Here is a 16,699-nt window from a genome sequence, read left to right as displayed (position 1 = left end):
GTTTCTGGTATTTGTATTGTCGTAGGGTATAGATCTTTCATTTCTAGTAATCAGATAAATCAGTTCCAAATTTACATGAGGTGAAGTGGCAGACACTATTAAAAACCTATACAGGACATCCATTAATCGACATCACTGCATAACGTATACCCAACAATGTCTTTACCTTTACGTCTTGAATTTCTAGCACTCGATGGTCTAGGGACTTACCTTTCTTCTTCTTATATATCCAAAAAGAAGAAACATCTGTCGTAGCAACAGTCTGAAATGCAACAGTTGTTTCTTCCATTAGAACCAGACAATAGTTATTTCCTGGGCAATCTACATTGAACATTTGCAAGGGTTTCACCAAGTCCTAAGTGTTTTTCATTGACTGAAGCTTATTTCAGCAATTTGTCTCTATAATGCAATTACCATCCAGCGAATCTGCTAAACTTAAAACACAAACGAATCACTTCCCAGCATCTTGCTAAAAGTACACGTATATTTAATCTCAGAGCACACAGTGGATTTCTGGCTGATGCTAACAATGGTAGATATATAGATAAAGGGTTCATTACTTTCAGACCTGCTAAGACTGCTCAGTGGAGATAAATATATTATATACCCATGTAACTCACCTCAAAGTAGTAGATCAATAGATGCGCAGAGCTGTCTAGATAATTGTTTTAAACTTTCACAACTACAGAGACTTATTATAATACCGAACAGGTTAAAACGACCTTAGGCAGTTGTCAACCAACCAGCGGTTAAAACAAAAGACCAGCATTGTATATGGCAATATTATTGACTTCCGTGACTAATTAGAATCCATTTTTAGAAATCTTCTGATAATCATACAATGTACAATATTCATAGGAATTTATTGTATATTATTACACATTTGTTAATTTTCGTGAATTTAGAGATTTAAAGGGAAAATAACTTTGTTAGTACTATTAGGAAAAGACCACGTAAGAGAGACAAGTGAAAGTTTGCATATGTATGCATTTCTACGGATGATCGATTTTCAGTTATCTTGCAGCATATACATTTTTCAAATATTTATAGTTTTTAACTCCTTTTTGGTCGACATTTGGTCACACTTGTTGTATAAACACTAATCTAGTTTTAATTAGATCACGTCGATGTGTGTAGCAACCTTCTTTTCCATCCGTTTGTCAATCTGTTAGTACTTCTGGTAGCTAACATAGCTCTGTAACTCGGTACACAATTTGGTTGGCATTAGGTGTGTGAACTGTCCATTAACAGTAAATGTGCCTTTCAAGACTGTCTTTTCTCGGGTCCAGTTTTGATGGAGTTCTTGTCCTTGTACTTTCAGTTTGAAATCTTCATAGCATTAGATCATTGTAACAGTTTAGCGTTTCATTCAGTATATTCTGATACAATTTGGTACGTATATTGACTCCTAGATCTAGCTGTGCCTAGCAGAGCAATTTGTAATGAGTGGGACCCTTGCACCTATCGGTCCAGGTTATGGTTTAAAGAAGAACAGTTTATGTTGCTGTCCTGTGTCTGCCGTCTGTTATCTAGCATGCCATAGCAATTAGTTATCATGTCTGTTGTACCTACACCATTAGAAGGGCAATCGTGAAGTTTAGTTGACACTACCCACCTGAGGTAGAATTGGTCCTATGTGAAAGATTTAGTGTCCCTTTGACATCAAATATGATTTCCTATGAATCCATCTTACATTTCTTATTGTCACTAGTCATCTTGAATTTTTCACTGAAACAACTGTTTGTAAGATTCAGTTAGTCTTGCAAGAATTTGTTGCTGATGAGACATGCGTGAAGCAGCAACCTTATCGACAAGAGGTTAAAAATAGGACATGTTTTATAAACTGTGTTGGTCTCCGTTCATCTTGGTATTGCTCTGATGTCACACACTGCTGTATTGGCAGCCATCTTTAAAATCCTGATGGGATTTTACTGGAATGCATCTTTTGATGTCACAGTGGGACTGAATATCACATAGAGTTGTTTTGTATTTGATGACATTGGTGCCACTCCGTGTATTTGATATCTAATATTGCAGTTGATGTGCACACCTTGAAAGTCTTTTATTGCTACTATTCTTAAATGAATTGGCATATTAGTATAGGGTTTTCACTGAGACCTTTTACGATATATAGTTGGTCCCAAAAATGAATGTTCTGAATTGGACTTCCAAGAAAGCCAAAATGGCAGTCATTTTGAAAATGTTAAAGTTCTGCTGTACAGAATTATGTTTGTATTAACATTAGTTATTCTTTGAAACACTTAATACAAAATATTGTTGGGCCTAGATATAAAGAGGAGCCGCGATGGCTCGTTGGATAGCATGCCAGACTGAAATGATCGGGTTGGAATCCCATTGTTAGATCAGCAAATGTCAGCTATTGTGGTGCATCTTCTGTCAAGGTATTTAACTCTTATCACCTCGGCACACAAGGCGTGATGACTAAATCTTAAACATATCGGCCATAATGAAATGTCATCACAGCTGCCTCTGAATGAATGGTTATATCGACATGGATATTATGGCAAAACTGACAATATATAATTTACAATTAGTCTTAAATGAATCTGACTTCCTGCATGGCTGCTACGTAGGCCATATATAGAATCGTTATTGGATCCTGCTACATAAGTCGACAGAGCCCTATAGTAATAATGTCATTCCCTTGGTCAGCATTTCGGTTCCTCTAAGATAACTCGATTAAAAACTGCTGCGTTTGAACCAAAGTTTTAATACTTTCTATATGCATTAAAGTTCTATTTCCAGCTTTCTCTGCTATTTTTTAGAGGAGTTATGACCCATTATTGCCTCTTCCACTAATGAATATTTCTGTAACTATAAGAAAATGTAAGAAAATCGACTCGAGGCTGACGTTACTTTAAAAGGCTTTTTTAAAAAACTTTCGGCATTCCTTTGAATGATTATAATGAGCTATACACCCCTGATTGCTTGTTATAGTGAGTTATACACCCTCGATTGCTTGTTATAGTGAGTTATACACCCCTGATTGCATGTTATAGTGAGTTATACACCCCTGATTGCATGTTATAGTGAGTTATATACCCCTGATCGCATGTTATAGTGAGTTATACAGCCCTGATCGCATGTTATAGTGAGTTATACATCCCTGATTGCATGTTATAGTGAGTTATACACACCAGATTGCATGTTATCCAGGCTAAAGTTTATGTAGCATTATGTTTATCAAAGACATAGATTTCACTAAAATTGTGAAAACAGTTTTATACCGCTTTAATTTCCAGACTTGGAACGCCAGTATGTTTCTTCCTAACCAACGATGGATTTACATTAAATTTTTAATGCATCATTTTATTATGAGACCGCGTTTCATATGATCATGTAGTAAGTTATTTCCCATGAATGCCCCTTCTACTCACGTCGGTTTCCCAAGACAAACTCCTGTATTGAAGACCCTGCCTAGCAATTTGAAGGGAGTGGAAACTTTGTCTTTGTATCTAATACTGATATCTCTTACTTTCATCTTCTCTCTAGGTGTCATCACTTAACCAGTAGTCATGGTGGTTTTCTTATATCATAATTATAGTGGCATATATATATATATATATATATATATATATATATATATATATATATATATATATATATATATATATGTGTGTGTGTGTGTGTGTGTGTGTGTGTGTATGTGTATGTGTGATGATTATGATTCTGAAGGTCATCAAAGGCGACAAACTGACAATTTTCAAACGTCAACTCTGAAATTTATCTGTAACTTAAAGAGCTACGTATGGATAGTGTATATCTTATCAACATCTCAGATAACTTTCGTGATCTGCATTGAATGACGATGTGTTCAAGGTCATGGATCGTGACGTATTTTTTTCCCCACTGCAACCAGCTTGCTAACTTGAACATGTGTATGTTTCTGTGTTGCAACCAGCTTGCTAACATGAACATGTGAACGTTTCTGTGTTGCAACCAGCTTGCTACCTTGAACATGTGCACGTTTCTGTGTCATATCTCAGTTGATTTCTATACTTATCAATTTAAATGCAAAATGGGCATTTGTACGTTTGTGCAAAATATTTTGGACAAGCAAAGTATCAGTTACTTTGAGTAACTTTTCTTAATATACACATGAAGGCAACAACACTATGAAGGCACCACATCTAAATGTGAATGCCTTGTAGCAATCATCTAATTCATCTGTCCTTCAATCTGTTTGTTCTTTGTCCATCCGTTAACACTTCTTGTAACAACCAAATCACTTGCAAATAATTGGGTGCTATTTGTGAAATTATGATTCGTAGATGTGCCCTTTAAAAGTTTTTTCCTGTTCATGTCTATTTTTGTTGTATTACAGTATTACTCCAATTCGAACAGTGTTCGTCCTACAACAGATCATTTTTAACCATCATAAGACAGGAACCATATCTCAGGAACTATTCATGCATTCTAATGCAATTTTGTATGTACACGTTACCCTATAACTGAGTTTATGAATTTTATCTTATCAACTCCATTCGAGCATCTGAGATCAAGTTATGGTCCTTGACAAATAATTTCACATGTTGCTAGTAACTAGTACAGCTGAAGAACTATTGAGAATATTTTGATGCAGTTTGGTATAAACATTGTCTTGTATATCCAGATGTCCGCTTTATGGGTTTTGTCTTTTCACCTCCGTTTGTTTAATTAGTTATTATCCTTGATTAATAGCTTGGTGGCTTGGATGAGGCTTAGCTCAATAACTATTCAACGTATTTTAGTGCAGTATAGATTTGTACGTGCTTTTATCTACTTACCCTCATGTACTCTATATTGGATAGAGTTATAGCCCATTTCGATCATATTTTTGTTTCCACATGGAACTTGAAATGTTTCTTGCAGTCATCACAGCCACAGAGTCATCCAAAATATTCTGATGGAATTTGGTAAAAACAGTTCCTTTTAGATCTCGACATGTTTTGTTTTCTTGTCTACACCATATTGACAAGAGTTAAGGCCTTGCTAATTAACTTTACACTTTTCATGGGATCTTGCTTGTCGTTGCCATAATTAAAGAACCGTTCAACATATTCTGATGCAATTTGACGTGAATATAGTTTCACTGACCTCCATGTAATGTGCGGTCCATTTTGGACAGAGTTGTGGCCCTTCTTATATTCATTACCTTTGAATGTCAGGTTGCATACATTGATGAAATCTTGAAAAGTTGGATTCATGCATACTATATTATCATTTAGATGAGAGGAGTCATGGTCTCTGAATGACAATCTGTTCCTTGTTTCCCATGACAAGTTCTTCAGTGTTAGACCATATCAGGCAAACTGTACTAAGCCTCTTTGGGATGCACTCATAGCGTCGCTAATAACTCTAACATGTTTACGCATATGGTGAAATAAAAACTAAAAGGTTGCTGGAAATCATTCCTGATATTTTTGTATCTATGCATGCAATTTTACTTACATCGGTTTAAATAGTGCAGTATTAGAAGTTGTGAGCTCTCGAACAGTACTTATATTTAACCCATATCTTTTTTCACAGATATTTCCGTACGGCTGTAGGAGTATTCCTAGTCTACGATATCACAAAGCGTCTTACATATGAGAATGTAGACCTCTGGTTGAAACAACTGAGGGAACATGCTGATGACAATATTGTCATAATGTTGGTAGGAAACAAGAGCGACTTGCAACACCTGAGAGAAGTATCTACAGATGAAGCTAAAGCTTTTGCAGGTAATGTTTACTGGTCATTATAACATTTGAAGCTGGACCAGATGCAATGCAATTGCTCGCCATAGTAAATATGCACACTTATTATTGTACTTTCTCTTTCTCACTCCCTGGCAGTGATCAAACTGTAAAATCTATTACATATATGATGCGTTTTTCTGACTTAGAAGACTGCATGCATAATGTTTGTTAGGAAAATGTTTGAAAATGTAATTGAAAAAGTATTTTTTAAATATATTAGGAACTCCATTAGTAGCATCCAAGGCCTCACCGACACCCCCAGCATGAAGATGGTCATTCGAAAGGGAACATTATTTAGGGAATTTCCTTCAAGCGGTTTTGGAGGGCATGTGGTAATGGACAGATGGATCCTAGCACAATCTTTCCCCTTCTCATAAGCGTTGTGATAACCAGTTTTCTCATCATCTGGTACAAGACTACTAGTACTTAACAACTGGAATTAAGCAAAATAATTGGGCTGGATAAAAACGAACGCGAGAAATGCGTCCAGTTTAAAGAATTTACTTTCTAGTGATCAAAATCAGCAACAATCTTTAAGGATTAAGGTTCACACTAGGGCATCCAATCGGCCATCATTTCGTCCAAATATATGAAGAGAAAAGAAACTTGACTTCACCTTTCTTAGAGATGACGTATTTACTCACACATTGGCCATTGGATGCTTTGACATTTTGGGCACAATATTAATTCTCGTGTCTTTCTTTGTTCAAAATTCACTTTAAAGGTGGCATTTTCATGCCTTTTGCGTAACTTAAGTCATTGTGATGGATGTTTAGGTGTACAGTTAAATTTCGATTAACAGGATTCGTTCTGAAAATTCACAAATGAAACTTAAAGTGAGTGAAATTCTATGCAGCTGTTTCCCAATCACAGCAAATTTAAGACGGACCATTTATTTTTAGCGGTATTGGTCATAGAGACGAAGAGCTTATGGGATGGTCTGCTGTCCATCCTCTGGACGTCCTTCCATCCGTTACCACAATTTTCTTATTGCTACTTCTCCTAAACTACTTGGAAAATTACCATGAAATTTAATACACACATTCATCATCTGATCCAGTTGACCCTAAATGAAAATTGGGTCACTTGGAAATCGCGTTTGGCTGCCACAGTTTTCATCTTTAAAATATTGTTATCGATACTTCTCCTGATTAGATGATCATATCAACATGGATTTTCTTCAGATTTTTTTAAATTGTATCAGGTTGGTCCGCAATGAAAACGATGCCAATCTCGTGTCCAATGTGTCCCCCACATCGTCTATTCGGGAAATCACTACTCTTCCTAGAAGGAAAGTCATGTTGACATGGGATTTTGACCCGAAGACTTCTTTTGGTATCTAGTTGGTCCAATTTAAAGATGGTGCCGATCTCATGTCTGATATGGCCACCACGCTGGCCAACTTGAAAATATTGCTATCACGATGGATTGGTCTGAAATAAAAACAGTGCCGCTCAGACAGCCAATAAGGCCATCGCAGCCATAATAACAATCTTGTTATAATTATTTGGTGGTAAAGAAAAGTCCTATCAGCATGGGGATTTCACTGAAAGACTTCTTATCATTTCCAGTTAGTTGTAAACAAGAATGGTGCTGATCCTACTTCTAACATGGATGCAACAAACACTGTCTTGAAATCTTGTTATTATTACCCATAAAGGGCATGTCATATCGGCACTGTGCTCTCAATAAAAGACTTCTGATAATTTATAGTTGGTACTAAATGAAAATGGTGCCAATCTCGTATCCATCTTGAACTTTTTCTTATCATTACGCCTCCCAAACGAAACGTCATATCAACCTATTCTCATACAGTTTTTATGACGTTTTCTTGAATCTTATTCAAAATTGTGCCAGTCGGACATCCAATATTTCCATTTCAGAAGCTTATCTGAAAAACTTTTATCGTTGAAGAATTTCAGAGATAGCTTCAACACTAAGCAGTTATGAGGAAGAAATTGTCTTATTTGAATTCCTGGTCATTGTATACAACGAATAGAACGCCAGTCCCTTCGAGTGACCCTTTGTCTCATTTGAATTCCTGGTCATTGTATACAACGAATAGAACGTTAATCCCTTCGAGTGACCCTTGTTTTCTGATCCCAAGTAAATTGAAAATATAATTTTGTTCTCATTTGTTGAGGCTTATTCTATCCAAAATTCTCTTAAGTAAAAGAAAAACACCGGTTTGAAAGAAATTAAATGATCGGTCCCTTATTACTTGGTGGATGTTTTCAGCCAGATATATAGGAAAGATAGACGAGTTCATTGCATCGTTCATCCGGTCCCTTATTACCTGGTGGAGGTTTTCAGCCTAATAGATAGGAAAGATAAACGAGTTCATTGCATCGTTCATCCGGTCCCTTATTACCTGGTGGAGGTTTTCAGCCTAATAGACAGGAAAGATAAACGAGTTCATTGCATTGTTCATCCGGTCCCTTATTACCTGGTGGAGGTTTTCAGCTTGATAGATAGTAAAGATAAACGAGTTCATTGCATCGTTCATCCTGTAAATGTGGCAACCGCTTCTACCTCATTATCTGGAACCTGTGTTTTGACAGTAATCTATTTTTAGGTCAAATTCTTTTAAAAATATAAAGTGATATAACACATTTTTTAGACCTAAGACAAATAGTAATATTTAGTAAAGTTTAGTGATTTACTGTATATTATTATTTTGGTGTCTTTTTATCTTATTTGGGTACAAGACTTAATAAAAACAACTGTTTTCAGCGTCTATTTTGAACGTTTTCGGTATTTACTTCTTCAAATTCACCTTTCCTTTGGTTTCCTTCAATTTTGCCCTATTCCTGCGGAGGAGACAAGTCGTATCGCCCTAAGGTTTGAAAGTGGTCTGGACCTTAAGGACATCTTTTCCATGAGAAACACTCAATATTTGGCCATGAATTAAAGTTATGATTTTCATTTTGAGTAGGACAAGTACACTCTCTGCAACTGTTGGTAATGCTGCCAAGGAGGTATCAGACAGTTATAGTGTAGTCTGTTATCCAGGAGAAGTTTTAATGAAATAACAATCTGCCAATCTTCCATCAGCAAACGTTCGCTGACCTGGTAAATATGTTCCCACAGTGGCTTATGCATACCAGAAGAAAACGTGGCACGCAGCTAAAAACAAACTTTGACTTCCAGCCGCTCCACGATTTCCAGTAATCTTCTTGTTCTAAGAGAGAGAGAGAGAGAGAGAGAGAGAGAGGGAGCTTGCTTTCTTCATACAACGTACATGACCATAACCTGTAGTCTCTGTGTCAACAGTAAACAGCTATGCCTGATGCTAATTGGAAAACTATCGAACTGTTGGATCAGACTGAAAAACTATATAATCACCCCACTTTAGAAGCTACCACACTTTGAAAATGAAACAATTTACCTGATAAGTTCTTGGCCGAAATGGGAAACTATCATCTACCTTCAGAAACACAAGATTTATCATTTTTAACTAGAGTAGCCGTTTGATTGTTTGACACTCTCACAGCAATACAAATATAGAAATATTAATTTCCATCCTGAGAATAATTCAAGAAGATCTTCGTGGAAGTTTCAACAACAGTATCATCTAGTATTTAAAGAGTGCAAACATGAGGACTTATGACACTCGCATCACGTTCAAACACCACTCCCACTCGCATCACGTTCAAACACCACTCCCACTCGCATCACGTTCAAACACCACTCCCACTCGCATCACGTTCAAACACCACTCCCCTTTGAACTGTTCAGAGTTGCAAAGTCTGAACATAGTCTAATAGGTTTCAAATACAGAAACTTGATGCATCTTTTATATAATGTCTGTGTTTGTGATGATGATTATATTTGACAATGCAAAGTCTGCAAAATATTTTGTGTCAAAGTGTATTATATGTTTCAAGAAACACGTATTTTATTTTCTTAATCCAAATTTGAATCTATTTTTCCTTAATTCTCTGAAGGCTTATCTGGGTAGATAAATTGTTTCCAATTTTATGACATCGCTTTACTGGGCCAGGCGCATTGACTTCATCTTGAGAATAAGAAATACTTTCTGAACTTCAAAACCCTGAACACTTTCTAGATAATTGGCAGTTACATATGGGCTATAAAATCATCTGAAATCATACGTTGAGGGAAATGTGAATGGTCACGGTCGTATGATCTAACTAGTTCAGAGTAGTTACGTACAGAGAGATTTTTCTCTTATTTCCTAATATTTCGGTTTTTATGAAAAAATCCTTAGATTGTTTAAGCATATGAACATGTATTAAATGTACTACTTAATTATCGACAGTTCCCTGATATGAATCGCACATAATCTTTCTTATTTCAGAGAAAAATAGCCTATACTTTATAGAAACTTCCGCATTAGATGCAACAAACGTGGAAACTGCCTTCCAAAATATGCTGACAGGTAAGTCATCCTTCCTGCTTCCAAATAATTACTTAAAGCAACATATAATTCTTGCATATATTTTATTTATTTTGTGCGCTTAACCTTTGTCCGCGATTGAGGGTATAAGTAGTTATGACCTACCTGTCTTTTTTATTTTTAAAAAAAGTTGTTTACTGGTATTTGAGTTCCAAGTCAAGCCTTATTTGCCATCTCATACTGTTCTAGAAGCGAAGTAGCGACTCACATCCTGGGCATTTTATTGTGTCCTAGGTTTTTATATACGGCTGAGGTAAATGAAAATTTATTTCATTTATATAAATTATTTATTGGAATTCCAAAGTGCTCATTAGCGTTTTGGACAAAACCACTATTTGCGGGTTTACTGTAAATTCATTCCGAGACAGTCTGCATTATATCATGTTGATACATTAAGACTGGTGGTACACAAATCTATTCAAGTCTATTAGTTCATCGGCAGATTATAAATTACTGGAATTTATTCAGAACATTCTATACGTTTGGACTTGTTATAGAACCTTTAGAATTTTTCGGATTAAACTCACAATAATGTAACGAAGAGTGGGTATTCTTCTATGTTCTTTGCGTTCCCCCACTCCAACCCTTCCCACCTCTGGCAATAAAAATAAGGGAGGATGCATGTGATTTTGCTGCTATCTGCCCTTATGTCCACGTGTAAGTATGTTAGTTTCAAACCATCTCAGCATGATTACTTAGAAACCATTTGATATAGACACAAATAATTTTGATACAGGAGGACACACACACACACACACATTTTGTTTGTATTAACGGATGCATAATTAAATTTCTGGGTAAACGTACAAATTAAATCGTCACCGCAAATGGATAGTTTTGGAGTTATATGTTAAATTGTTTCGACCGGGTAGTAAACAGGAAACTGTCATTTTTGCTTGTAATTCTAACAGTAGTACACTGTTTAAGTGTACACTGCACAACTTAGAAGAAATGACACTATTTTATTTCTAACATATAGGCTTATACTAAGAGAAATTCCAGTTTATACCTAACCTCTGAACAGTTATTATCTGGAATATTTTCAGAACATAAAGTATCTTTCTTTATATGTCTGTCTTAAGACAGGCGTAATAAGTTATGGCATTCTCCGTCTGTCTGGTAACATCCGCTTGTCTGGTCCATAATTTGTAACGTTTGAAGAGCTTTCCATTAAACTTAAACATACATAATTGTTATACTTGTCATAACCAGTCTCTTCTGAATATCAAGTTCACATCAAAAGGATATCTGTTTCTTTTGTTTTTGGTTTTATTGGTGGGGTGGGGGAGTTAACGCCATTATTCAGCACACGATAGATTAGTGGATCTGATGAAGGAAAACCCCAGAAAATCCCGGGAAGAACCATCGACTCATGGGAAGCTACTGTCTAGCTGTTTCACATGCACACGCTGACCTAGCCTGAGATTCGAACCCACGCGAATAGTGATGACATGTCAGTGATCTGTACATGCGAGCGCCTTATAGAACTCGACCACCCGGAGCTCCAAGGGAAGCTTTAATTCTACGAATTAACCACATGGGGTGTATTTTGGATGTACACAATGTTCAAATGTTCATTCCGCCATCGTGTGTCGCGTTTCTGGGAATTGGGAACACTTGTAGTAATATAGTGGATGGGTAGGAATAACAGGCTGGGGTTTGGGGACACTTGTAGTAATGGAGTGGATGGGGTAGGAATAACATACAAATAGTGGAATATGAAGCTATATTGCTGCAGAACTAGACCTTTAGTTTATGTTTTGTGATGTTGTGTTCAATTTGAAATAATTGCATCTATATAATCTATTTCAGAAATTAACAAAAGAGTCTCTGATGATGACAATTCACTAAGTAAGAACGTCCAAAGAAGAACCATGTCTCCCAGAGTAACAACAACAGAGCGTTCTTGGTGTAATGTGTAAACTTCGATCAAAAGGAATGATTAAAATATTCTTCTTCTAATAAACTTTTTTTTACATTTAATTGTGTATATTTGCTGATCAGTCATTCCAGAGCAAGCAGCAGAAATCAAATATGTCGAGTACACCGGACCTGCTCTTTCATATACAGGATAAGCATTTTTTAAACAAAAAAGTAAATATACGAATAGTACATATTATATCACGTCTATATTATATCACAGTACCATGTTAGAATATGCTGTAATGAACGCGTAGATCAGGTCTATATATTATCACAGTACCATGTTAGCATATGCTGTAACGAACGCGTTGTGCAGGCCTATATATTATCACAGTACCATGTTAGCATATGCTGTAACCACGCATTGTGCAGGTCTATATATTATCACAGTACCATGTTAGCATATGCTGTAACCACGCGTTGTGCAGGTCTATATATTATCACCGTACCATGTTAGCATATGCTGTAATGAACCCGTTTGTGCAGGTCTATATATTATCATAGTACCATGTTAGCATATGCTGTAATGAACGCGTTGTATAGGTCTGTATATTATCACAGTACCATTTTGACATGTAATGTCATTTTCAGCTGCAACAAATCATGTTTGTGGTATTCTTTTGAGCGATTCGTTTTGTTTTTTGCTGACGTGTATTGTCTAAGCTTATTTTTGAATCTGTAGGTTATTGAACACACCTTAGTTACGTTTTTAAAGAAATTCTAAGTGTTTTAATAATAACAGTATTTATATTTATACGTAGTATTTGAATGGTTTTAAACCTTTTCCATGGTTTAGGCTAGGAAGGATTTCCATGGTTTAGGCTAGAAAGGTTTTCCGTGGTTTAGGCTAGTAAGGATTTCCATGGTTTAGGCTAGAAAGGATTTCCATGGTTTAGGCTAGAAAGGTTTTCCGTGGTTTAGGCTAGTAAGGTTTTCCATGGTTTAGGCTAGTATGGTTTTCCATGGTTTAGGCTAGTACGATTTTCCATGGTTTAGGCTAGAAAGGTTTTTTTCCGTGGTTTAGGCTAGTAAGGTTTTCCATGGTTTAGGCTAGTATGGTTTTCCATGGTTTAGGCTAGTACGATTTTCCATGGTTTAGGCTTGTAAGGTATTCCATATCAAACAATTCAAGAGTATTGAAAGTCATTTTTTTAAATTTGTCTTTGCCATGTATTTTAATAACTAAAACGTACCAAAAAGGAATGAAGGATGATATTTTATTAAAGTTTAGAATAAGATATCTGAGGAAGAAATCTAAGATTTTTTTATATAGATACAGGTACGTTTTTCACGAATTAGGTTAAATAATATACAAACAAATGAATTATATATTCTAGATTTCAGTCATACCATTCGTTTTATTTATGTTACAATAATTTGAAATAATGCACAAAGCGAAAATTATTAAGGATTTCTGTTGAATAACATATAAAATCCATTCGCATATGCAAATATCAAACTACAAAATAAGATGAAAACATCTACATGTAGGAAATAATTTCCATTTCGGAAACGTTTATGAAAACCAGTAGCAAGTCGATATTGATGATATGAAAGAAGATAGGAAAATAATGGTTATACATTTATTTTAACAGTTTTAAATGTATTTTCGATACATTTGTTGGAGACAGAAAACCAGATACATTACTATTTCATGAATGAATTGACTTTTATAACATAGATGTAAAATACCTTCCTAAAAAATGGAAGGTGCTGAGTACATTTCAGAGAAAAAGGGATAGGTAACACATAGATTTAATAGAAGACTAAAAACAAAAATGTAGACATTTTGTTTTTACGAAAGCGAGACTTGAAAATGGACAGCTGTTTGCAAGATGAAAGTGGTTGGATATAATAATATTTTTCATTCACCTATAGATATTATACCAGTTGAAACAATGAAACACGAAAACAGAAGAAGAAAAAAAATCATCGAATAATATGTTTGGCTACCTAACAACTGATAATTTTTGTTTAAAAACCCGAGTAAAGATTGACAAAGAAATTAGCATTTTGAGTTAATAACTCAAGGTTTTAAGCTGAACACATATTTTACAAAGTTTTCAAAAGAGACTTTTAAGGTTAATAAGGTAGTTTTAGGAAACTCCACTGCGTAAAAATGTGATGATATTCTTGGTGAGAAAAAAAAATATGAAAGGAACATGTAATGAAGATGAGTCCCATCAGAAAATAAATTTTAGAATGAAACCCTAATACAAACTCTAACATTCTGAAAATAGATTCTGAACAAAAATGTACTGACAAAAGCAATAAAACAATTATTTAAATAATAGTTAATGAAAAAGAGGATGAGTTTTAAATTACTGGGCTCACTATTAGACGGTGAAATTCCAAAATCTGGAAATGGTAATTGTTCTCTTTAATTCAGCTTCCTACAAGTGGTGGACACAAGGCATATATTCGCAAAAGGAGCAGAAAGCTTGTAACCGAAAGAGTATCACAATCTGCAAGAAAATAATGTAAACAAAAATAGATTTTTAGGAAGAATGGAACAACGATCTGTGCTTTAATGATGCAAAAGACTTTTTTTTTAAAACAGTTTTAAGTAAGACAATAAGAGCTATAACTATGCAACTCGACTTATCTGTCGTATTAGAAATGCACGATTAATTTAATAAACAACTCTAAATGTTTAAAATAGAGCTGTATATATTAATATAATAACAAAATCCAAATGGAACCTTTTTGCAAAAAATTGGTAAAAAAAAATAAGTTCTAATTGAAATTGGGTTTTAATAGAACAAAATATATTACTGTAAATGTCGATAAGTTTGATACTTTATAAACCGGTTCCTATATACAGGCCCGGCCCTAAGATGTTCGGGGTCCAAGGCAGCAAAAGCGATGAGCGGGGCCCCAAGCAAACAATTGCATTGCAGAGTTGATTTCCTGAAAGCGGGGGCAAAGGCGGTTGCCTCGTTCGCCTTGCCATAGGACCAGGCCTGCCGTTATAGATTTATCAGTTTAGTTTAAAGCTAAAGAAAACGTTCCTGATTTGTGCTACAAAATATAGATATCAAATATTTTTTAATGCTATCGATTGTTTTTATAAACACTCCAAGAGTCCATGGAGACCAACAAAACACAACTTAGAAAAATACACATATTACTTTAATAAATATCCAAAAAAGACTTAGTACATTAATGATTTTGAAGAGGAATTTATCAATAGATATTCATGACATAGATGATTGCAACAAGAAAGAAAAAAAAATCGAACACCTTCGTTGACTAATCAGAGTCTGTGAAAAAGACAGACATGCGTATCGATACGCTCTTTGGAGCTCATGGGGAAAGTTATACCAGTAATGTGGGACAAAAGATTTGTCTCAAGTATTATCACCCCACAGAGATGATAACAAAAATAAAAAACAACTTTTGAATACAGTTTTATTAGGGTCTAAGATTTAAATTAAATTCTTATAAAATTGTATATTGTATGTAATAACGTTGACAATACAATATATATATATATATATATATATATATATATATATATATATATATATATATATATATATATAAATAAAATAAACTTTGAACATACAATATATATAAATTGAAATTCAGTCTGTAGAAATGAATTTTAAAAAATCAAAATAAATTAAACGTTCCACTGTGATTTTGAAAGTATAATTATTTAAATAGATAAAGCAACACAATTATATTATATAAAGTAAGACTACAATAGCTGTGCATGTTCCATCAGGATTTTGTATACACCTAGAGTCAATTATTATTAATGTAAAGCAAATGTTAATCTAAGAGAAGATGGTAGTGCAGAATTGTTTGAGAAATTACAAATTATATCAACAACTGTTTATAATGAACATAGATCTAAAAGCGCAAGAAGGATAAATTCACAAAAGATAATATAAACGATATTCCCACACCCAAAAATTCACAATTGAAAAAATAAATAGTTCTGGAGAAAAAGAATTGATGGATAAACTTGGAGGTCATGAAAACCTAACACGTTTGACACAGAGGAGTAGAGCACCATTACAGTAATTGACACATCACACCGATAATATAGAGGACCGGCGAATCATTACGCCTCACACCAAAATATCAAGGACCGGCGAATCATTACTGTACGCCTCACACCGATAATACAGAAGACGGGCAAGTCATTACTGTACGCCTCACACCAAAATATAAAGAACCGGCGAATCATTACTGTACGCCTCACACCGATAATACAGAAAACGGGCGAGTCATTACTGTACGCCTCACACCAAAATATAAAGGACCGGCCAATCATTACTGTACGCCTCACACCGATAATATAGAGGACCGGCGAATCATTACTGTACGCCTCACACCAAAATATAAAGGACCGGCGAATCATTACTGTAAAGTGCACCTAACACAAATGTGGAGAACTGGAACATCGTGACTGCAATTTACAACTGACACCTCGTTATAGAGGTCCGGCACATCACTGCTGCAATGTACGCTTAAAACCTAAATATAAAGGACCAGCGCATCAACACTGTAGCAGCAGAGGGGCTGTACAGACCGAAACTTTTTGCACAATAAACCCCTCCAGGAAACTATTCCTCGATAGAGGGCTTATTTCGACGAAATAAAC

General features: G+C 35.2%; 1 protein-coding gene across 3 annotated transcripts in view; it reads left to right on the top strand.

Annotated features, from left to right (window-relative positions):
- The window catches only part of LOC149796032 (ras-related protein Rab-11B-like), a 28,515-nt gene extending 16,371 nt beyond the window's left edge, over positions 1–12,144 (top strand). For all 3 annotated transcript variants that reach the window (XM_089965948.1, XM_089965947.1, XM_089965949.1), the window contains 3 exons: positions 5,530–5,723; positions 10,063–10,143; positions 11,974–12,144. In XM_089965948.1, coding sequence (XP_089822074.1) covers positions 5,530–5,723; positions 10,063–10,143; positions 11,974–12,083 — 385 coding nt within the window. In that variant the 3' untranslated portion in view covers positions 12,084–12,144. The remainder of the gene's footprint in view (positions 1–5,529; positions 5,724–10,062; positions 10,144–11,973) is intronic.
- Positions 12,145–16,699: the final 4,555 nt, after the last annotated feature.

The sequence above is a fragment of the Sinohyriopsis cumingii genome, chromosome 7 (assembly GCF_028554795.1).
Source record: "Sinohyriopsis cumingii isolate HCF-2022 chromosome 7, ASM2855479v2, whole genome shotgun sequence".
Lineage (NCBI taxonomy): Eukaryota > Metazoa > Mollusca > Bivalvia > Unionida > Unionidae > Sinohyriopsis > Sinohyriopsis cumingii.
The sequence above is the reverse complement of the archived record's forward strand: the minus strand, read 5'-3'. Positions and strand labels throughout refer to the sequence as shown.